The 24,405-nt window shown below is 39.5% G+C and overlaps 1 protein-coding gene and 1 long non-coding RNA gene across 2 annotated transcripts; one reads left to right on the forward strand and one right to left on the reverse strand.

Annotated features, from left to right (window-relative positions):
* The first annotated feature begins 246 nt into the window (after positions 1-246).
* Positions 247-2,363, forward strand: LOC148337812 (uncharacterized). The gene is made up of 5 exons (XR_015842901.1): positions 247-366; positions 501-564; positions 1,116-1,254; positions 1,592-1,747; positions 1,894-2,363. It is a non-coding gene; the product is annotated as an uncharacterized LOC148337812 (long non-coding RNA).
* A 9,759-nt stretch (positions 2,364-12,122) lies between these two features.
* rnf103 (ring finger protein 103) lies at positions 12,123-22,798 on the reverse strand. The gene is made up of 7 exons (XM_088292561.1): positions 22,110-22,798; positions 20,734-20,882; positions 18,984-19,099; positions 17,269-17,691; positions 17,028-17,160; positions 16,259-16,345; positions 12,123-13,485 (listed from the first exon to the last, which is right to left on the reverse strand). The coding sequence occupies exons 1-7, from the start codon at positions 22,333-22,335 to the stop codon at positions 12,580-12,582; spliced, it is 2,040 nt and encodes a 679-aa protein (XP_088148687.1). The 5' UTR covers positions 22,336-22,798; the 3' UTR covers positions 12,123-12,579.
* Between the last annotated feature and the right edge of the window lie 1,607 nt (positions 22,799-24,405).

A 24,405-nucleotide genomic window follows, 5' to 3' on the forward strand; every position in this document is an offset into this window, starting at 1 on the left:
TGAATATCAAATAATATCAAATTTTTAGTGAGGTTCACTTTTTTTTTTTAGGAATTTAAAACGCATTTTACAGTCTTAAATTCATTTTCAAGTTTATTGGGTTTCAGCAATTAACAGAAAACAATTCCGATAAAAAACTGTTTCAAATGAAACAATAAATATACAATTTATGTAATTCATATCCAATTTTTCAATTCAAATATTCAAGTTAAGCAATTCACATTCAAATAAAAAATATTCTGATTCAGTTTCTAGTGGCACCAATATCAAGCCATACACCACCTGCCTTCAAGAGGGAGCGGTGCTACAAATTCCTCCACATCAGGGAGGTGGATTTCAGTAATCTGTCCACAGCGGATGTGGCAGGTCTAGTATTTTGTCTACTTATCAGCAAGGAGAACAGAACTTTAACCCTAATGAATATGAATAAAAATGATTAGATTTTTAAGATGTACTTGTTTCAAGTAGAAAATGCTACCAGTCTCTTGTATTGTTATCAGATGACATTGTAACCTGCACATACTCAAGCCATATCAATATGGACATCAAAGACAGAAATATTCGGTAAGTGTTATTTATTTTTTTCTATAAATCAGCACTGCTTGGATATTTCATTGTTTATCACAATGCTTCGGTGTGTTTTTAAAGAGCAATTGTCTTACATTCTATAACAAGACTGATCCCAATGCTGCAGCAAATTAGAAAGGGCCTCGAACTGGATGGCCCACTGGACCAGATGTCTGCAAACATTGAAGCTTTTCACTCCCTGTTTGTTTCTGGGAAAATCACCCAAGTATTGAGTTTAACAGTCTCATATCTTTTTCTTACACTGTCCAACTCTTCAGTTGTAAAATTTTCCTGTATTTCATTCAAGTGTGTAGTCAGAGTTTAACGCAAAAAGAAATCTGCACTATTTTTGTAGCTTGATGCGGCTTTCATCATGATGAACTGCTAATCACATTTGACTGAAAATGGGACATTGTAACTGTTTTGGTTTTAAGATCACAGTAATACGTGATGTATCTTCCAAAGTGATGGTAAAATGACAGTGGATGTTTTTACTAAAAAAGCCACATTTGCTTTGGTTATTGTGCCCCCTGCTGTTATAATTAAAGGTTCCATTGAGTGCCAGGTGTGGTTCCTGTTAATTAGGAGTGGTGTCAATCAGTTTGAGCCAAGAGACAAAAGCGTAAGGTGCACATGGCGAGAGCTTTGATCTAATTATCCTCAATTTCCTGTTTGGAAGGCAAAACGGTATGTGACCATGACTAGAGAGTGTTTTGCATGTGGACATATTGAATTGTATTTTTGTAATTGTCAATTTCTGTCACAGTTTTTCACCAAAAATGGTGTTTATCAGCAATTGATGTAGAAACTAAAACTGTTGAACATTGGTCAACTCGTCAAGTCTTTCTAAATCCGGAAGAAAACCTTTAGGAGCAGTTACTATTGATGGGTAAATGAAGCTTCAAATCTGCTTCATGAACCAGTTGTAGTATTTTTGCACTCCAGTAGATAGCACTCTCTGTTCAACATTGGGCTGAAAGGACAGTGACTTGCCATTTTTTAAACCCCTTTTCTATATCAACAGTGCCATCTACAGGACTCAAGAATACAACAGATGGTTCATGAAGCGAATTTGAAGCTTCATTTTCCCATCACTAGCAGTTACAGACATTGAAGGACAGAACTGAGAGGAAGATCATCAACATTCTCCAAGATTTTTTTTACAAGAAAGAATTGTCAGGTACAATGCACACATAGCAATACCAATATGCAAATCACCATTCAGATTGTTTGTAATTATTTTAAGGCAAAGAAAACGTTTTTCCTTACAGAAACTTGTTTTAACTTCTTTTCCTTAAACTTTGATTATTTGAATCTTTGTAATAGACCAGGAGACAAACAATGCAGCGGGTGAGGCGGCATGCACCTCTGTCCGTCCAACATGTGCTGCAGTGGATGACGGCCAATCCCGGATCGCCATCCTCGCTGCTGAGAAAAGACTTAGACTTAGAAATAACATGCAACTTTGACCACAACTGCTCAGATTGGGTTGGAGGTCACACAGTTTGTTACCCGATTGTGAGCACTTTCACTGACTTCAGAAAAATTATGAGTGAAGCCATACTTTATGGTGGCGGATTTCATTGAGTTTGAATAGATCTTTGCTTGTTCTATAGTAAACTTGCTGCATAGTTGTAAAAAAACATTAATTAGTTCCTATCTGAATGTTATTGTTGGTTTGCCAGAAAATCCAAGACTTGCGTGTACAGGTCAAGACCAGGGGACACAGAATGTTCAAAGGGGTTAATTGTCCTCGGAAGTTGTAGCAGGGTGTCCTCCTCAAGAGAGCACAATATTTCAAGAAGCAAAATGTAACCGCGAGTCAATATTTTGTATATTAATTGTTTTACAAATAAAAACATATAAAAACTGATGTACTGAAAAAATGCAAGTTTCCCACGTCATCATACTGTCTCTAGCGCTTTCAGATTTGCCTAATTAAAAAAAAAAAAGTATAACCTGATTAAATCAGATTTGTGAATTGTGGGCATCGTGAATTGCTGAGAGCGTTAGCTTTTAACAAGCAGCACATCCTAGGCTCCAGCACCCCTTGTGACTTTTGTGAGAAGCAGTACAGACAATGGATGGATGGATAAATCTAAAATTCCTGACAAAAACAGTGACAAAAACTGAAGTCATGATGTTTTGTAATCCTCCCCCAAAATGATTATTTATTTATTTATATCAATCCATTATCTGTCATAGGGGAGTAGGCGAGGGACACCCTGAACTGGTTGCCAGCCAATCGCAGGGCACACACAGACGGACAACCATGCATGCTTACACTCAATTTAAAGTGTTCAATCAACCTACCATACATGTTTTTGGAATGTGGGAGGAAACCGGCGTACCCACAAAGGCACGGGAAGAACATGCAAACACTACTCAGGAAGGCAGGAGCCGGAATTGAACCGCCACCTCTGCGCTGTGATTTCATCATGCTAACCACCCCTATTTATTCATTTATTATTATTATTATATTCAAATATGACTTTTTGTCTTGCCACGTGGAATTTTGTATGAAAGAATTTTTGAAAACTTAGTGGATGCAACAGCTGTGTGCATATTTATTTAATTATTTATTTATTTATTTATATTGAATCTCTACGGTCAACCAAGTGTTCTTGGGGTGAATCAACCTTCATTTGTTGCATCCTCCCACCTTTGGATCACAAAGTATGACTAGCAACATCCGCAAATAATCCACAAGAAATTACTGACAATAAATGCAGCACCTCCCAACATATGGAAAGAAAGTAAACCCCAATAGTTTGACCCCAACTGATTTTGATTCAAGGTTTTGTTGAAATACAGTTTTTTTTGTGGGTAATGCTATTTTATTTTTTGTGTGCATTTTGTTCTCTGTTTGTGTTCTTGTTTTTCACTAATACATGTATGATTGAAGTTGCAAAACTTTAGATAATTTTGTATTGTCTATTATACCATAATGTGGTGTTTTTTCAAAAGTAATTCATTATTTTTTGAGGGGGGGGTAGCAGTAGTACATTATAAATATTGGTCAAGGCAGACAGCCGCACACATCAAGTCTTGAGTCTGCTCTGATTAATTAATTTGTGTTTAATGTTATTATGTCATGTCATTATCCACACCGCTAATCCTGTACAGGGTCGCGGGAGGGTGCTGGAGCCTATCCCAACTGACTACAGGCGAAAGGCGCACTACACCCTGAACTGGTCGGCAGCCAGTCACAGGGCAGACATAGACACCGTCACTGATTGCGAACTGAACCCACGCTGCGCGCACACAACTCGGGCGAGTGTACCATTACACCATCAGTGACCGTGTTTAATGTCATTATATGAAATGAATCCAACAATACATGGTATGTGCATGCAAAAAACGTTGCAGTTTTGACAAAAGGTGGGTCATTGCAAGTTTAAGAATGCTTTACTAAGAAAACACATTTTATCCCTTGGATATATGCACCTCTGCTTTGCATTTTCCTTTTCATTTAATTTTAACTTTTTTCCCCAATGTAACAGAAGAAAATATATTTAAAATATCATCACATCAAAAATAAATTGGCCCAAAAAAGTAGGCTATATACCCAGTCTTACAAAACAGAGTCTAGTTTATAGCTTTAAAACAAAAACAAAAATCCATTATTGCATTAATTGTTTATTGCCGTCGGTATGTGGAGGGCGTTTGGGCTGATCACCGTGACGTAGGCGGCCATTTTTCATTCGACAGTTGACTGACCAGGGGGTAGGATGATTATTAGTTTAGACATACAGAAAACTCCTTTTCAACTTTTTTTTACACTATTGTGTATCTTTGAGCCTATTCTCTGTAAAATGCCATTATAAGATTTATTTATTTCTGTATTACTCTGTAATTATTAGTGTGTAATTGTCCCTTTATCAGGTAGAAAATCTAAAATGCCAATTTGGTTACCTTTAGCTGTGCTGTACATGTTGACTGTAATCGATATGTCAGAGTCACAAAATTAGATTTTGGTCGTAGATCTCACTTTCTTTCACTTTTGGCTCCAAAAATTGCCTTTGTTAAATATATAATTTTGAATATTCATTTTAATTTAGCATGTTCCTTCATCAAGGGTTGCTAGCTAGGAGCGCACATGGGGATCGATAACTCTTACACGACACACAGTACCGTTGTCCGTAAAATTATGAATGAACACTTATTTAAATATTCCATATTCAACACTTTCCATGCGATCTTTCGATTATTTGCGCAACTTTATGTTTATTTATTTATTTGTCATAAATCGTCCGAAGTCATTGTTAGCCCCTCCCTTCCCTGGACACCGTGGGAAAATGAATGAGATTCTTACGTTCGTTTCCCGGTGGGGTGGGAGGGGAGTGTTGAGCGCATGTACGGGGTTTCCTGATCAGGAACAGGGGTTACTTCTGGGAAAAAAAAAAAAGAAAAAGCGCATAGCTACGGAAGCCTATAGGGTGGGGGACAAAAATCGATATTGCAATACATTGTTGCTAACTCTGTCGCAATAAATGATCGATTGCCTGGCGGCAAGTATCAATATTTCAAAACAACTCACATAATGGCTTTACCTCGTCGTCACCGTCCGTATTTAATCTCTCCTGTCCTGTCTGTGGGGGCGCTAATGCGGCAAACGGTTATAAAATTGCCGGGATGGAGCAGCCGGTGAAGAGTGTGAAGAATTTACAATAGAAGAAGAACTAATGCTAGAATGGCGGAAAACACAAAAAACAAATCAAAGACCCACCGGCTTGTTTCCACTCAAAAGTGTGATGACACTGGATAAAGAGTATGCAATCTGCAAGAACTGTTTTGCAAAGTAAAATATAACATCAACACTACGAATCTGCAAAGCCACCTCGTTCGCTATCACGGTTACTAATCACAAGTGATAAAAAAGGCGAACCAAGACAGCCGACAATCACTACTGCTTTGAAAGCAAAGTTTCCCTTTGGTGTGCTCTTACGTCTGAGCATGTTTTTCAGTTAGTGTTCTTCAAGAAGAATATGCCTTGATGTGTCCACTGGGCGAGTTAACGTAAAGCACTTTTAGTGACAGTTGCGACTGACATTTCAGATTCAGAAAGCTATGCAGTGTCTTGGTTTACGTAAAACATGCTATTAATGTTTGTGCACTTTAATTTGTCCAGCCGTAGCTACAGTGTTAAGACTCAGCGGCAGTGAGGTACTTTGCAAATGTACCTTTCTTTGTACTTTGTACACGTATTGGCATAGAAAAAAAAATTACAGATGTTTTCATTTTTATGGGCATTTTTTTTCTTTTTCAGTCACATATCTCGTGATATATCGCTGAAGAGATTTCTAATGATATATTGAATATCTTAGACATTGTGTATTGTGATTTTATTGTTATCGTGGGCCACATATCGTCACAGTTTCGAATCGTGAGTTACCCGTATCGTCCCACTCCAACTTCGGAACCTCGAAGCACAGACTGCGCATTTTGAGGGTAACAAAATTCCTAAAATGATCAACTGCACGCGGTTTAAGACCCTTGTGGTCCGCTTCGTGCAACGTAAATCAACATTTTATAGTGTTTTAAAAAAAAATAGATAAATAAATAAAGATCTGGGCCTTGTGCATGGTCTGTTAAAAATAGGGTCGCCATTATGGTATGACCTTCCAAAACTCTATTTCCAGTGTGGCTGCAAACTGGGCCACCTTTTGCTAACTTACAACATATTCAAAACAGTCATTGTTATTATCAAAAAAAAAAAAAAATTATGTTCCATTGCCTTGTATGTTCCACTATTTGATTATTTCGTGATATGCATTTCACATCTAATAAGACTATATTGCAGGTATGTATGTATCCGCCAAGTTCATCCGCTGCTGAATGACTAAATAAAATACAATACAATACAATTTTATTTATATAGAAAATAAACGATTGCGCATTTTGAGTGACAGTGATGACATTTCTAAAATGGTCCACTCCACACGGTATAAGACTTGGCCAACATCTCATGGTTCGCCTACCTAGCATGCATGCAATTAACACTCTGTTGTTCATATTTTTGATCACTTTTTTAAAATGTATTTATTTGTTATCCATGGCACCTTGTTTCGGGGAAAATCTTTTTAAATGAAATTTGTTGAAAAAACTGGGTTGTTAAAAATAAATTGTTGTTGAATTTAAATAAGATGAAGTTCACAATCTTTGGTACCAGCTCAAATAAAATAAGTCAAAATCATTGTTGAATCTCTTGAAATAGAAAGGATAAATGAATTAAAATTTCTTGGTCTTGTTATTGATGAAATCTATGCTTAGAAGCGCCAACAGAAAATGTTTAACGTATCATATGTCCTTTATAAAACTTAGGATCTCCTAAAAAAAATAATTGTACATTATACTGTTCATTATTACTGCCCTCGGTGACTTATTGTGCGGAGATATGGTGAAATACATAGACAACAAATACTTAGCCTATCTATAAGAAAAAAAGAGCCATACCAACATATCATCTTTGCAAATGATCTAGAACCAACCAATCCATTATTTGTCAAATTAAACACTCAAATTCTACGACTTAGTCGAATGTAAAACAGCACAAGTAATGTAAAAAGCATACAATAATCATCTTTGCCCCAGTATTCAGAAGCGGTTCAAAATCAGAGAGGATGTTGAATAAACAGCCAATTTCCGTCACTCTTCATGTTTGTGAGATTGAGACACTTCAATTAGAGTATCGCTAAATGGTATCGGCACATTATTTGTCGATACCACTGTTTTAATGGTGTATCGTATTGACGTTGATACTAGTAGTGGTATCGGTACGATTCTATTAATTAGCAACATAAGCTCCAACCGCAAGCCAGTAAATGTTACTAAACCACTTTAGTAAACTCGACTATCTGCAATAGCTGCTGCACATTTCTGATCTGTTGATTCTGTGTGTTCATCACTGACACCTGGTGGATCGTTGAAATCTTTGCAAGCAGCCTTTTTTTAAAAAAAACTATTTTATTCAATTACAAATAATAATAACAATAATATTCCCTTTATTAGTCCCACAATGGGGAAATTCGAGATTCGAACCCAGGCCTCCTGGGGAGACTGGGTCTTGAACGCGGCGCCTTAGACCACTCTGCCAGCCTACAATAAGATCTGCATTGTTGTGGGTTTTTTGTAGCGGATGTGGTACGACTTTATCTCAATTTTTAAAATACCTTTGATGTCTTTGATATGTAGACAGTAAAAATAAATGTGAACGTGTGTCATGTGCGATATTATTATGATAACTAAATATGAGATTAATGATTAAATCATTTGAAAGTTCCATGGGTAACTACCAGGGATGTCAAGATGCATCGAAAATCTATTTAATATCGATATAAACCGCTCAAAATATGCACCGATAAAAAATAAAATAATAGATTTTAATTGTTTCACCACTTTCTCTTTCAGGATGACATCCAGTATTTTAGTAGCAAAGGTTGTGGCCAAAAGACAGCACATCCGGGCCAAATATTGGTCCTTTACTCCAAATGGGACCCTGCAAATGGGTGGGGCCTACAACAACTTTACTGTTGCCCTCTGTGATGGGGCAAAAATGTATAAAGTTTTTCTTTTTGATGAACTGGCGGCCCAAGTCACAGAGGGCAACAGTTTTGTTTTTGCACATTTTGGATTTGGGACTCAAGACTCTGTTCTGCTCACCCGGCCCAAATCCAAGATCTACGTGGGCCGCACCGTGACCGTTGATGCTGCCATGGAGGCTGAGGCGCGTCAACTCATCTACCCGGTCTCGGCAACATCATCTCCTCAGGAGGTCAAAAACAAACCACCTGAGGAGATGGTGTCCTTGGATGGTTACATAACTGACGTAAGTATATTCCACACTCACACGCACGCTTGCACTTGCATACACTTGTGAACACACACACACGCACATACATAGTGCTCCAAAGGTAACATGCGGGAAAAAAAACATTCCCTCAGAATAAAAATTGCGTTCCAACCAGGGACAGTTAGAGGATTTTTTTTCTCTTCTGGGGCTAAAGAGGGTTGCTTGGTTCAGATAGGGGGCTGAGAAAATATGTTTTCAAATGTATTTTAGAATATCAAATTAATCACTTAACTGGGACCACACAGATTTCTGTTGGGGCTTATGGGTAGTTTCACGGGTGGCACGGTGGCCGACTGGTCAGCACGATGTCCTCACCGTGCAGAGGTCGTGGGTTAGATTCCGGCTCCGGCCTTCCTGTGAGGAGTTTGCAAGTTCTCCCCGTACCTGCGTAGGCTTGCTCCGGGTACTCCGGTTTCCTCCCACATTCCAAAAACATGCATGGCAGGTTGATTGAACACTCTAATTTGCCCTGAGGAATGGGTGTGTGCGTGGATGGTTGATGGTTGTTCGTCTATGTGTGCCGTGCGATTGGCCGGCAACCAGTTCAGGGTATACCCAGCCTACTGCTCGATGATAGCTGGGATAGGCTCCAGCAGCCCCCGCGACCCTTATGAGGACAAGCGATACCGATAATGGATGGATAGATTAAAGGATGGATGGGTAGTTTCATAGTAACAGCGCATCTCGGCATAGTCTATTGTTTCTGGTTCCATTTAAATGCACAAAACATTTACACGCTTGCACTAAACGTCAATGCGTATTGCGTTTGTGGATGGCTGCAGCACCACACAAGTGCACAGAGACAAGCATGGCAGCAATTTAACAAAAAAAAAAAAGAGAAATATCGAATCGAATCGCGCTTGAGTGAATTGTTGGATCCCTACCAGAATGACATTGATGCATATAAAAACATGTGTTCCCTTGCATTAAGCATTGCAATATAACACAATAAAATCTCATTCATATAGCGCATTTCACAACAGCTGGAGCTGTAACAAAGCGCTTTCCATATGCCGTCAAAAGAATTAGCAGGTAATTAAAACACATAAACACATTTACAATAGATACCAGAAGAACAGCAGAACAGTGACAGTCTCATGTTGAGTCGAAAGCTAAACATTAAAAACGTGTCTTCAAACGGGTTTTAAAAATGGACAGAGAGGGGGCGTGCCTAACATTTAATGGGAGCTCATTCCAACACAATCATTGCAATGCGCTGTTTATTGCGAGGGTACCCACTTTTCTTTCTGTTGTTCTTCCGTGTCAGCCTCTGTCAGTTCTGTTTGCACACACATCATGCGCGCAGACATACAAATGTTTTTTTTCCATTTGGTCCACATTAGATGCGTCAAATTCGCATGGTGCGGCTGCGTGGGACCCGGCCTGTGCCCATGCGCAAGGTGACCTTAAAAAAAGTAAGTACATCATTTATAGTTTTCCTGTTTATGCATTTCAATCATACACACTGAATATGCATTTTTTTAACTATTGCAGAATGATGTCGAGGTCACCATAGCCATTTGGCGGGAGGCCAATTTGGTCAGTATAAAAATGGGCTGCCGCTACACGTTCACGCACCTCAACGCCCGTGTGAATGATTTTGGGTTGACCCTCCACACAACCCAGTATTCTGAAATTACAGTAAGTAAATAAATTGCTTTAGGTCAATGGTACTCAAAAGGTGGCGACATATTTGTAATCCTTATTTTTACTTATTAATTAATTACTTAAAGAGATCCATTGTAATGTATCCATCCTAATTTATTTGTTTGTTTTTGACAGAGCTGTTTTGTTTTTTATCATTTGTTCAAATTTATTGATAAGATGGAAATGGAAATAGATTTCCATTTGTACTTTGTACTTTTGTTGTTTTAAACGCATTTACATATGAGAATATGTTAAGGTTACTAATACAGGGTGTCCATAAAATCGTTTTACAAAGCTAAGATTACTACAAAGGCACTTGAGCCATAACCAGATTTGTTTTTTTTGTAATCATTAGTTGTCAGTTTTGTTTTTGTGTTTTTAAACTTCATTTAATGTTAAGATGTTTTTTTCCCCCATATAAGAGCTAACATTTAATATCAATAAAATCCAAAATAATGTGCCGATTGCTTTCATATTTTTGGCAGATTAAAGTGAGTAAGTGTACGAATGAGCAGATAAAATTTGGTGGTGTTTGATCATTGTTTTTCAGGCACTCTGTGACAACGAAACATAACAACCCAAGCCAGGAAATATTATAAAGCTTGCAAATCCAGCCCTGGCCTTCGTGTGCGGAGTTTGCCTGTGCCTGCGTGGGTTTTCGCTAGGTCCTCTGGTTACCTCCCGCATTCCAGAAACATGCGTGTTAGGTTATGATTGTATATGTTGTTGTTGTGTTAAAAGGAACACTGTCTGTATTGCAATAACACCAGCAGATTTGCATTGTTGCCAGTTATTAGTTATATTATGCTTAGTAAAAAGTAATACAAACCTCAGTGTTAACCTGTCACCTCTGATAACAACACCTGCCAACAGCATCCTCAGTCGTTAGTTCGGATGGGATGTTGTCAAGGGAGAAGCCCGCCTTCAAGGAGTCTCGCCAGACGTGTTGTAGTGGGAGCTCGTTTGTAAAGGCTAACTGACTGCTTAAATACTTTTTGAATTTTTTTCAAGGAAAAGATAAGTCGTGTGATGACACAATTCTGTGTGTGAAATGTGAATAGTTACTCCCCAATTGTCTTGGTAAGGGCAAATGTTTTGAACAACTTGAAGCACACCAAATTTGTCATTAAAGCAATAACAGAAGCAAAGATATGGGCTAGTATTTTTGGAGAACCGGAGGCCATTTTGGAAAAAGAAAAGTGTTTATTTCCAATGCAAAGTGTGTTTCTCACTCATGGCTTGGTTAAAATGTATTTGTTTACATGACCCTGAGGGACTCTCATACCAAAGGGGACATTTGCATCAGACGTGAAGCGCAAGGCTCATGTTGGTGCTTACTCTCTCTACTCATAAAGAAAACGGATGGATCAATAATGATAATATTCGTTTCCTAAACCGTCTGCATTTACGACGGGTTTCATCGCACCTCTAGTGTATTGTGAGGTTCCGTTTTAAAATGACGTTACACTGATGTTGTGCTTTGCTGCCATCCCGTGTGCCGCAACCAAAGTCCACCCGGTCGTCCCTTTCAAATAAATAAATAAATACAATTTGACACTTGATCATTGTCCTTAAGACAATGTCTTGTATGTTTTTTGCTTATCAACAAGGATTCCTGTTTCCCCGTATAATGTTTTTAAATTAGATTAACTGTTTTCAACTTTCAGATTACATGCTGAACTACTCCAGAATTATACTGTTTGTTGCACTTTAGGACAGCATTAAGTATAATACCCGTGACCAGACTTTGTTTTCATCTACGCAAACCCAATATTAGAGGAATTAAATATCGTGCATGCAAAAATGAAGATTAGATGGACAGTCAGACTCATCGGTATTTTATTTTAAATGTTTGGATATTTTAACTTGCAACACTTGCACCAAAATATTAGAAACTGCATGACATTATGCCACACCATGTCATGAAATACTTATTGGATTGTCAATCCAGAGTATTATTTATAAGGCTGACTTTTGACACTAGTACTGGCTCTCGTTTAATTGAGAAAGTGAACCTAAAGGTATGCATGTTACGATGGAAAAATGATTGAACATATTTGATGTCCCCAGTAACATGACTTTATTCGAATAAAGAACATTGAACATAATTTCTGCTATTCAATGACATGCTTAGTCTAACTAGCTGCCGCGATTGCGCATTGTATTGACACATTGGATTTGAGTATTTAGTCATAAACATAATCTCTTACACTTCTGTGTTTATGAAATTCTATGAACACCCCAAATTTTTAACGGAGACACGTGGTGACTGGCCATTACATTTATTAGCAGATGGGAGCATGAAGACACGATGTTCAGTACAGAAATGGAAACACGCAGCATTGACGGTCATGACAGCAGCTTGGCTCACACGCGCACACACAGTTAGCTTTGGCGTCCCTACCATGTCTCACCCTCACCCCAAGCAGGTTGTGCTACACACTTCCTTCTTGCGTTAATTAACCAAAAAATTATGGTTAGAGAAGACATGAAGATAAGGAAGGCTCCTTTCATTAAGTGTCCCATCTAAAACTACCGTGCACATGCGGCGACTGCTGCTTCTTTTTGTAGCTGGGCCAGCGACACACGGGACAGCAGTGTCGGCCCGCGTCTAGCCACACCACAATGCACTGCTGGTGGAAGGCGTGGCCACAGGGGAGACCCATCAGTAGTTCTTCACTCACAAAGTTCTCCAGGCACACAACGCATTCGGAGCACCGCAGAATGTCACAGGGCCATCCCAACCACTCACCGTCCCCGTTTCGAGAAACGCTTTCAGTTGACGGGGTGTCCGTGTTGCCTTGGCAACTGTGGCGCGTTGATGCCTTGGCAGTGCACGTGCATGCCACGTTACTGTCGATACAGTGCGTGTCGTCATCATGAGTGCTCTCCTGCCGTTGGCTGCTTGGTGGTGGTGTGTAGTCACTTGACTCACTGCTGTCCGTATCTGAGCGACAACTATCAGTCTCCTCATCCGGCTCCTCTGCACCACCACATCGGAACTTCCATGCGGGCAAAGCTTTAATGTAGTCCATGCTCACTAATGGGCGGAGCCAGAGATCGGGGAAAGCCAAACGTTCAAAAAGGAAGTTGGGGTCATCATCCCAGTCTGACGGCACCTGTTGTAGCGATGCGATTGGGTGAAGTAGGTAGGATGTGTACCACTCCCACAAACTGGCCAGCCACTCCAAGTTAGTGCTGCTGTCCTCCTGGCTTCTGTTGCCACAGCGACGTTTTTTCTCAAAATAATCGACTAGCAGGCCGTGGGCCAGGTAAGTGGATAGGAAGAGAGCCGGGTGGGATGAATAAAAGGTCCAGTCGGCTCTCACCACGCTGGCTAGTGTGGTGGTGTCAGCATAGCGAAGCAACTTCAGACTGTAACCATATAGAGCGTCCAGGTAGGACAGCTGGAGGAGCGCCTAGCGAAAACATAGGGATTAGTGACCAACTCAAAAATCCACTCAAACTCTTGCAACAGTTCAATGTCAGTACATAAAACAGCAATAATTAAATCAAAATGATGTTCATAAGATCAAATCGGACTGATTAGGGGGAAAAAAAACAAAACTAATGAAACAGCTTTGGACAAAAATAATGCCACTGCAAGAAAAGATTGACAAAAAAACACTAAAAAAGGGCAAAAAGCAAAATATGGATTACGGTCTTCCCTCTCCACATTTTGTTACGTCAGTGCTTCACAGGTTTTTCCAATATATTAATTAGAAAAAAAACACAGCCATATCGGCAGCCATATTGCGGAAAGACACGTTGTTTCAAAGAGATGAGTTTACCCCGGAGACTTGGTACATTCCCACGGGCACTCATACAAGGCACGTGACTGATTACCGAGATTGACTAATGAGAGCACGAGAGATTTTTCGCGTGAGCCGATTGGTTGCAATGACCCAGCATCTTCCCATGTTCAATTCTGCCAGTCTCGTCGTTAATAAACCAACGGCACTTTTGAACAATCTCCTGTTCTGAAACTCAAATCTGTTGTGTAGAACTAGATGTTGATATCCTTCTAATCAGAATACTTTGAGATCAGGTGGGATGTTCAATTGAGTGATGGCATCATTTTAGGGTGTCAAGTGAACGGGTGTGTCACCTTCGTGGGTGCTTTGCTGATTGACACCTGGACAGTTATTCAAATGTCATTCAGTTAGTCCAGTGGTTCTCAATTATTTTCTGTCACGCCCCCCGAAGAAAACAATTCGCGCCCCCTCACCACCATTTTTTTTTTTACATTTCGTATGAATGTACATGTTCATTGCATATTGATGTTAGATTATATCATTAAAATGTCCCTTAGCAAAGCTAAATTGATAAGAAATATAATTTTGAGAACTATTCTTGAGAGGATCTCGAAACTCAGTACTCAGTGGTGCAAATATTGATGAGATGACAAATGTTTACTATACTGTAACGAATTGGGTTCTCTGTTGTCTGTTCTCGTGTTGACATTTGTGTTCCTCTGAGTTGTGTTGTGTCCGATTTCTGTGAATGCATCGCGCAACTCACTGGACGGGAGGTGTGTGCGAGCGAGCGAGCGAGAGAGTGATCCGTTGAAAATGACGGAACGAGTTGCCCGGTGTTTGATTGGTTACGGTCAACAGAGCCGTTTTCTGTAAGAATAAAAAGTCGAGAACTGAATGGAATTCTGACGTGGTCTTTTAAAGACGCTACAATACGTTTGACGTCAAACCTCTTCGTCGTGGTGATGTCATCCGTTTCCGCGTTCCGGTCTGAGAGCGTCTGCTAAATTGCAAACGTAGCCGTCGTCTTATTTTATGTTTCTATACGTAATGGTTGGAATACAACATTTCTGTTCATAGCTGCTGGCTCTCCGCCCAAACGCAGTTCGAGTCATACTTCTGTTAAAAGTCGAGCGTACATCGAAGCACTGATTACTCTGTAATTCATTTTAGCGATTAGTACGCTTAGCGCCGCCTCGTTCGGCGACTCGTTTAGAACGCTTCTTGTCAGCTCGGTCTTTTATTTGTCATCGCGCAGCTCGTTGTTGCTGCTTTTGTGCACGGACTTAGATATAATACAAAGAAACCTCATACTGCCGCGACGCAAGATAGCTTGGCGGCTAGTATTCAAGTAGCGGCAAAAGAAATTACCTCTGGGACAAGGAGCAACAGGGCAACGCTTTTTTGTTTTTTTTAAATCAGTACTGCGAGACCTACTGCGTGAACCAAGGGCACAAAGCGCAGCTTTGACAATCTCAAATTTGCGTTGTCTGAGATTGCAATTTCGGTTCCAAAACCATACATTGTTCAGCCGTACAATGGCGAGAAAAAAAACATGTTTCCCAGGGTAACACGCGCCCCCCTCCCACTATTTGAGAATCACTGAGTTAGTCAGAGTCGGTCCCCATTAACAGTAAAAAATGAGGGATGATTGTATTGTGGCATGGCCTTGCATGAACCCTGATCTAAAGCTAACAGACAACCCCAGGGAGGAGCTGAAATATGCCATCAGAGATAACTGGAGCAGTTTACTTTCAAGGAGTGGGGCAAAATACAAGTTCTGTCCATGTGTTTCACAGACCTGTCTCAATAACACATTTTCCAGGATGCTATATTTTACCAGCAACTATCACGATAAACTTTGCTTGTTTATGGCACTGATATAGTGATGATATTAGAGCTAAAATAATTAAATACATGCTTTTTAAGAGCAATTATCCTTTGATTCACAAGAATATTGAACATATGCATTGAAATGTAGAAAAATCAAATATAAAGCCAGAGTAATTTTTATTGCTATTTTTTCATCTGTTAAAGGGGAAGTCAAGCCCCAAAAAATCTTAGCAAGAACACGTTTTATGTGCCTTCACAAGTCGACAAATGGCATTCTGATTAAAATTGTGTTTGTGGAATATGAGTTAAGTAGCAAAATCCATCCGCTTAGTCATTTAAGGGGTCGGCCACTTTGCTACTTGTGTCGACTGAAAATGACATCACAGTTTCACAGGGCTCAGGTAACGACCAATCATGGCTCAAATATTTTCTGATGCTGAGCCATACCATTAGTGCGAGTGTGCACAGCGAGTGCTTGTGTGTGTGTGTGACTACTGACTCCCAAAGCGGTGAGCAATGTGACTGACAGGTTAGGGAAGGAGCAGTGTTGATAGGCAATGAATGCACAGTGAGTGTTTTTGTCAAACAATATACATTTTCCTACCAGAAATGGAAGCCAGGACACCAACAGGATGGAATTGTAGGTCCCAAGTGTTCGTATTAGAACAACAAATCGTTTCACTGTTACTCCCTGCACATAAAAATAATCACCATTAATATTCACATCAAACAATACGCTGAATCAAACTAGACTGAGTAGTATGATAATGTATTATTCTCGCCGCCACAATTTCAATCTATTTCACTTGTGTGGCCTTAACAACCAACTAAAGCATTGGCTTATGTGCTTCTTGTTGTTGCTACTGTTTGTATTATGCAGTGTTAGTGTAACTAACCATATTCATATTTTGTGAACAGCAGCGGTGATTTTGTTGATTGTATTTTATTTTCATTTGAAATTTGCATTGAAAGGTTCTATTTCCGGTTTAAGCTATGTGCTTTTATTTTGAATGCGAACTTGCCGTTTAGTACTGTTCACACTTAAGGTAAATTTAACGAAGAGTACGGCAAAAAGTTTCATATTGAGCCTCAGAAAACGGACGTTTATTTTTCTTGCACCCCCTCCGAAGAGGCAAAAGCTCTTACAGTGATTAGGTTTTAAGGTTACACGGTCATGGATACATCTTGCTCAAAAATAAACCACAAAATCATCGGTAAAGTCTCATCCTTGGTTCGGAGGGCATGCGACAGTTAGTGATGTGTAGACACAATTTGAAATGAATATATCAATTGATAAACGGTAATTGATGGCGCACAGCCATACATTCCATACAAATCAAATCAAACTACTAGAGTGGAGCCGTGTTGTTTACCTGTGTAATAAAGAGATCCATCCACGCCAACAGGTTGATCAGGACAAGACTTAGTACAAAAAGGTCATTGACCTCTGGTTGGACTGATCGCAGGAAGGTGTCCATGGCTGCTACAGACAAGAACTCGCCAGTACTGCGGAGAAAGAAGAAATGCAACAACAAATAAATGAAACAGAAATCCTTGTCAACCTCAAACTTCAACAATGAAACAATCGGGATTCATTTCACACTGAGCGGTCACCTGTTGCCATAGTGATATGTGCCCTCTGGCATCTTCAGGATGTAGGCGGGGCTCTGTGTCACGCCGATCTCTAATAAGCTGCTGTGGTTGTCCCAGTGACTTACGTCCACAAATATGAACTCGATCCTGCCCGTGAACTTCACAGAGAGCGAGGAGAAGAAAACAGGCGGCTGAGGCAGGGGTGCGAACAGAAACATCTTTAACGGGTGAAGGGGGTCGGGGCGCCACTCCTCGAGTAGTTTCTCTGAACAAGACAGCGTCTTGATGCGGTGAGACATCTGGGAGGTCATCCAACGGAAGATGTGTTCGGGTTCGATACGACGGCCGTTGTATTCTTTCAGCATGACTTTGCCCTTCGATGCTGACGTCTGTGGGACTGACATGACCAGAGTGGAACGTTCCCAGCCGCGTCTGATGCACGACCTTGTGGAGAGAACATAAAATACCGTCACATGCAACCACTGCACTCGTCAACGTTGACATGTCGTTATGAGACAGCGAAGACAGTTTCATGGAATTTAATCTGTCCAACTGTATTCTATTTTTTCTACAAGCCTGCCCAAGGAAGGAATATTATTACATTGTTTAAAAAAAAATAATGACTTCAATTTTCTTCAGCTTCTGGCACATGTGCGCTGCTATTTTCCTGCCCAGGCCAAGCACGGTTATTCTGAATTTATTAGTTTTGTTTCAGAAACAAAAACACAACACAGATTCACTCAGTAACAACAATTTATGGATTACATCAAAACGTGAATTTAGTGACTCAGAATAAAGTCAAATCTTCTCAAATTTGTATAGTTAACATGTATTGAGTTAATAAAAATAGTGAAGAGAAAAAGCCAAATGGTACCTGCGTTCCTGAAAAACAAACCATTCTATATATGTTTCCCTTGTGTGTTGATTCTGAATAGAATGACCAATGCAGAGTTGTGCGATATAGCGATTCATTGTATATATGTCCAGATAAAACATCTAACGTACACTATGTCGTTCATATCACGGATTATTTTTGGGGACTGTTGGGGGGCAACCAGTTATTCATCAATTTAACCAACCACTATTTGAGAAGCACTGAGATAATTGTAAACTTGAAAATTCCTAATTCCATTTCATCATTCGATTCAAGTTTGAATGTTCTTTTTACATCAACTATTCTGAATTTTTTGCTGGTGCACGTCATCTGCAGTCGGTGCTGGGGATTTACGTCAAGAACACAACAGATCATGGTGGCGAGGAAGAGCACATATTTAAGATGACGCAATGTGTTCATTTGAGGGGAAACCCTTTGTATTTTGCAAGAAAGGTTGTCTTAACTTAACGTCTGCTGTGTATAGCCTTTACAAATGCCAAGTAAAATAGAACGGGTATGCACCTATTATATTAAGTCGCAAATCCTTTTATATTTTATTTCATATTTGTGACACACGAACAAAACTCATGTTGAACACTATTTAATATTCTCCATACTACAAACAATACTTGTACCACAAAAGGATTTTAAGTTCCAATAATAAACTATAGGTTTCCAAATAAGACTACACTTTTGAAAGACCACCCAAACCATATTACATTACCAAATAAGATCCAATATCAACACAGAAACTCTGAATTGTTCACTTTAAGTATCATTGATCCAGAAGAAATAGAGAAAGAATAAAGATATTGATTTGCTTAAGAATGTTCCCTGATTGTAATAGTGTGCAGGTTCCAACCTGTAGTCATGAGAGCAGTTAAAAGTTCCAGTTCGGATTCCAAACTGTGACACTTTCTGTACCATCTTCCCCCAGTTGGACTTACTGAGCAGGGCTTCACGGTCTTGAGCTATGACCTGCACAGACAGCAAGATTACCATTGTTAATCAAAAGAAAATTGGAAAAACAACATTATAACTAAAATAGAAAATAAGTGTAATAACTGAAATGACATTTTACAATTGCAAAACTAATGAAAACGTAGCATAATTACAGTGAAAATGTCCTTTGTGCCACCGAGAAGCGATATCTGGCGGCAGCCAATTACCACTACATGACTTCGTTCACAGGCAACAAGCCGTGCTTGCGGCAAGTTGACGCGGCTGTTCTGCTTTTGTCACTTAGCTCAGCAAAGAAACGTGATGCCACTTGACTAAGCGCATTCCGGTCCACACACAACCGGGATGAAGTTGCAGCCAAATAAACCCCAATCACTTTTCATCCATCCATCCAAATTTAACTCGGACTTCCAGATAAAAGCTAGTGGGTGCTTAGCAGCGCTACGTGTCGAACATTTCTCAGCAGAAATTCAAGCTGCAAATACCAAATTTAGAAGTTGGTAACTAGGCAAACAAGGGATGGAAGGCGAGACAATACCTTAGCTTGCTTTAGTTTACATCACGAGTAACTTCAGAAGCAGCATTATGCACTGCCCTTACTGTGCTTTGGAGTCCGGGGACTGTTAAACAAGACCAATATTTGATGTTAAAAAGTGTTTAAAGGGTCTGTATTATGTAAAAATCTCTCCTTTTTTAAAGTTTTTTTTTTTATATAGCTTTTCTTTTTTTTTTTAGCTTTTCACCTTGCTAATGCTAATTCCTGAGCAAAAACACCCCCAAAGTGGTGTTTTTCTCTTAGCACCAGCTCCGCCCACTCCAAGAAATCAATTGGGTCGTCAAACTTATAGAGAGTATTGACATGATGTTATAAAACGTCGCCTATTGATCTGAGCGGCCATATTTTGGGGCAAACAAACACTTCTAGGCCAGTGAGCAAACACCAACACTGAGGAGATATAAATAGATATTATTGACGATACTTTGTTTAAAAATACTGCCATTGGCTGGCAACCAGTTCAGGGTGTATCCAGCCTACTGCCCGAAATCAGCTGGGATAGGCTCCAGTAAGCCTGCCAAACTCGTGAGGAGAAGTGGTTTGGATAAATGGATGGATGTATAAAAATAAAATAGATTGTGTTAAATGGAAAATATGTTATTTGTATTTATCCAAATAATTAAAATTTTACAGCTGTAATTGTAATGATACCGTGACATGCAATACATTTGCTCGGATTATCATACCTTCAGAATCTATGTATTAATAAAGTTGCATTGTAATATTGGCACATGCCTACATGCACACAAGAAACATATCTAAATTAAAATAATTTTAAAAAAACAACTACTAATATAAAGCATTTTCAAAACAAAACAAAATCTAACAAACCCACTCTGAAAACTAATCAAAAATATTTACATTAAAAAAACTAAATGAAATAAACACTAATAATTAAAAATCAAAAACTAATATAACCTTGATAAATACTAGTTTATAAGTACACAAAAACCAAAAAAGCAAATGTTGCAAATTATACATCCATGCTACTTTGTGGAGTTCAGCAGCAGCAACTTGCTGCGTTTTTGTTCTCACCCCAAAAAATTGCTGTACCAGCATTCATGTGTGGTGAAATAACACCAATAAATGAAATTACCTGAACCAACCAGATGCCGTCTTTGGTGTCCTCCACCAATTCATAGAAGTGCATTTCTCCACTGAAATGTGTGCTGCTGGCATCACCTGCCTGGGTTTGCTCGTTCTCCTTCTTGATGGCTGAATACAACTCCCCGTGTGTCAGCTCCCCTGTAGTTTTCAAAACAATATATATATATTTTTTTTCCCATCAAATGCTGTTGAGTTGTATGAAGCCTAGTTATTAAACAATTTAATTATTAAACAATATCGGCGTAATCTCATCCCCAAACCATGTAAACAAGTCACTCAACTTGTTGAAAAGATTGTATGATTAGCAACTACTGGGAAACCGAAAATATAAAAGAACTTTCATAGACAAATTAAAAAAGAAAAAAAAGCCATCACTCTTGGCAGTATAATTTGGCAAAAATTGGAGCAATTAAAAAAAAAAACATGAACTATTCGTACTATTTGAACACCTGGAAATGAAAATTGTTCATCCAACCAGAACCTTTTTTGTTATCTCCAAATAAAATCCTCCCTGCAGGCCAAGTATATATAATATATAATATATATATATATATATATGCGTATATATATATATATATGCGTATATATATATATATATATGCGTATATATATATATATATGCGTATATATATATATATATATATGCGTATATATATATATATGAGTATGTATATATATGCGTATATATATATATATATATATATATATGCATATATATATGCGTATATATATATATGCGTATATATATATATATGCGTATGTATATATGTGCGTATATATATATATGCGTATATATATATATATATATATATATATGCGTATATATATGCGTATATATATATATATGTGTTTTTACACACACGCACGCGCGCGCACACACACGTATGTAATGTAATGTACAGTATGACAGCCCCCGCTTCTACAAGTTCTTTTAGGGGGGAATTTTTGTGCTGATATCAATTTTACACAGACACCTATTATATAAGCGCCAATGTTTAGCCCAATCAAGTGTCCCTTTAAATTCCATTTCTCGTTCTAGGTTGTCATAATCTCTACTTTGAAATCCGTTTTTTATGAGCTTTAATGGGTCGTCTGCTTGTTTTTGCTACACGTATGTCGCATTTTCAGCTTCCAACCATGAAAATCATTCATGTATGGCTTTGTTTTACTCCATGGAAACATCGACAAGGATGCGAATTTCACGTTCATAAAGTGAAGCTGTTAAAACAGGCATTGTAGGTTGCAGTCTAATTTGTGGAGCGAGGTAGGTCTTGGTAGGAAACCAATGTTCCGTTTGGTTAGTATGTGAACTCGGAGGAAAAGCGGCTAAGGCATGAAACAACAAATGCATGTTATGTCATCTACCTGATTTCTCCACCAGCTGGCTGACATCCTTCTTCTCGGCCAGCCCAGCGTAACCCAGCCCTCGACACTCCAGGATGGTCTTCAGCTTCTTATAGCTGAGCGAAACGGGGTCGACCAGCTGTGTCGCGAACACACCAGTCTCATACCAAACCACCGCCTCGAATATCCGAGCTAACGCGAACAAAACCATGAAATAGAGAAGCAAAAAGAACAACTTGAGCCACATCGTACAAGTGGACGACGGTGCCGAGTGCGAGAGAATTCCTCTGTCAGCCTGCGCGAACTTCCCGACATGGGCCTCCCAAATCTTCTTTGATGAACCGATATGATGTTCTCAAAAGAAGATCGACGCCTTTGCGTCATAAACGGCCATGTTTAGGGTCGAGGCAGGTTGGGAGGCAAACCTTGACCAGCACGAAGCCTGCTCACTGTCAACAGCTAGCCCATTAGCTTAGCATCCCAGGTGATTTCCAGGCCCTGATGATGTAACGACCAAAACAAACCGCGATTAGATCTCTTGTCAACTGCACGGTGCCCAACTGTAGAAGTGGACGCTTGACAGCACCGCGCCGAGGTCCAACTCGCATTTGTTAAACTCACTCGACCCCGAAAAATACAAGTGGACATACAAAATTGCTCCGCTCAGCTGACATTGAAAAGTGACGTCATTTCCGTCCGCACCATCGCAGAGAAAAATACCCTTTTTTCAGAAGGCGGATCGTACTGTTCAGACTGAAGGTAAAATATCATTTGTTTTGCATACAAAGATACAGAATTGTATTATGTAAATTCTTAGTGGTTTGTAATAAAAAAGCTAAAAATCTTTTTTTTTTTTACATATTTCTAGTTTTTTTTATTTCACTCTGTCAATGTGTATTTATGTAAATTTGATGCTGATGTAACAGAATTTAAATGTCTGCAGATTACGTTAATGTGTTGTCATCTTGAATGACACGTCAATATGCAGTATCCCCCCCAAAGGAGCATGTTAAAGTACCGGTCCAGCCAAGATGGACCATTTTTCACTAACAAGCTCAGTTTATACAATTCTTGATCAGCCAACTGAAATTAGTTGTCATTTTCTTTTTTTATCCACTCATTTCAGAGAGGCTAGGAAATAAAACGCCTACTTTTAATGAGGAATATGGTCACGCCCCTCTCGGCTCTCCCCATGGTACTGCAGAGTCAGTAAAGGGACCGATTACAAACTCTCCATTGGAAATTATCGTACTTTCATTGCGTCCAAAAGCAGTGAGCATTTGGCACCAGAATTCACATGGACATCCCTACCTATGACCACTTCAACATATCAAAATGATGAACCTCTCCTTATCTGATTTAGATGAGAATGAGGAAATGTGGAAGTGAGCAGATGCATCTGCTGAGCTACATGAGACAGAAGTGGCCCAGACTAAAAGCAAATGTCCCTCCGTGATGCGTACCCTTCCAGACAGCCCAGGTGTTGAATGAGGTCTTGATCTAAAATCAACGCCCACACACTCCCATGCTGAAGATAGCGGCTGCAAGCGGCGTCGGACAACGCACGCAACTGCTTGGAAGGAAACCCCGGGACATGAAGAGGCAAGCTGGACAGTAAAGTGCTAATTTTGTTGTGTTTCTTTTAACGGCCTGAAGCTAATTGTTCTTAACTGTGCCATTATACTACGGTTAGCCGGGGAGGGAAGTGGGGTAAAGATCCATGACCGCTGGCGGCTGTCCGCATGGCCTCTGCCTCCCAGATGGAAACGGAAAATTCATCCATTCATTTCCTAAAACGCAGTTCCTCATTAGGGTAGCGGTGGTTAGCTAGGCCCTATCAGAAATGACTGTGAAAACCTGTTTCGCAGTTAGAGAAGTTACTTCAGATATCCTCTCACTACATCGGGAACGTTTAACGTTAATAATATTTTAAACTTGAGTTTCGTTGTTGCTTAATTATGCAGTTTCTGACCTGAGTCATTATTGTAGTGGTTAACATTGCAAAACATGCTGTCATCCAGTCCAGGGTAAATGGGACAGGCTGAAGAATTTGTGTTGATAAGACAATCTTTAACAAGTTACCCAGAAACCAGTGGTTGTGAGACATCTTTAAAGGGGAAGTCAACCCCCCAAAAATGTTTGCAATAAAATGTTCTATGTGCCTTCACTGGTCTAAAAATGGTATTCAGATGAATATTGCATTAGTGGAATTTGAGTTAAGCAGTAAAATCCTGCCACTTTTAGCCATCGCAGGAGGCAGCCAGTTGACAGAAGTGAAAAAATGGCGGCACCCTGAGATGGCTAAAAACGGGTGAAA

This window comes from Idiotropiscis lumnitzeri, chromosome 4 (assembly GCF_059441095.1).
Source record: "Idiotropiscis lumnitzeri isolate Australia: NSW breed Sydney's pygmy pipehorse chromosome 4, RoL_Ilum_1.0, whole genome shotgun sequence".
Classification (NCBI taxonomy): Eukaryota; Metazoa; Chordata; class Actinopteri; order Syngnathiformes; family Syngnathidae; genus Idiotropiscis; species Idiotropiscis lumnitzeri.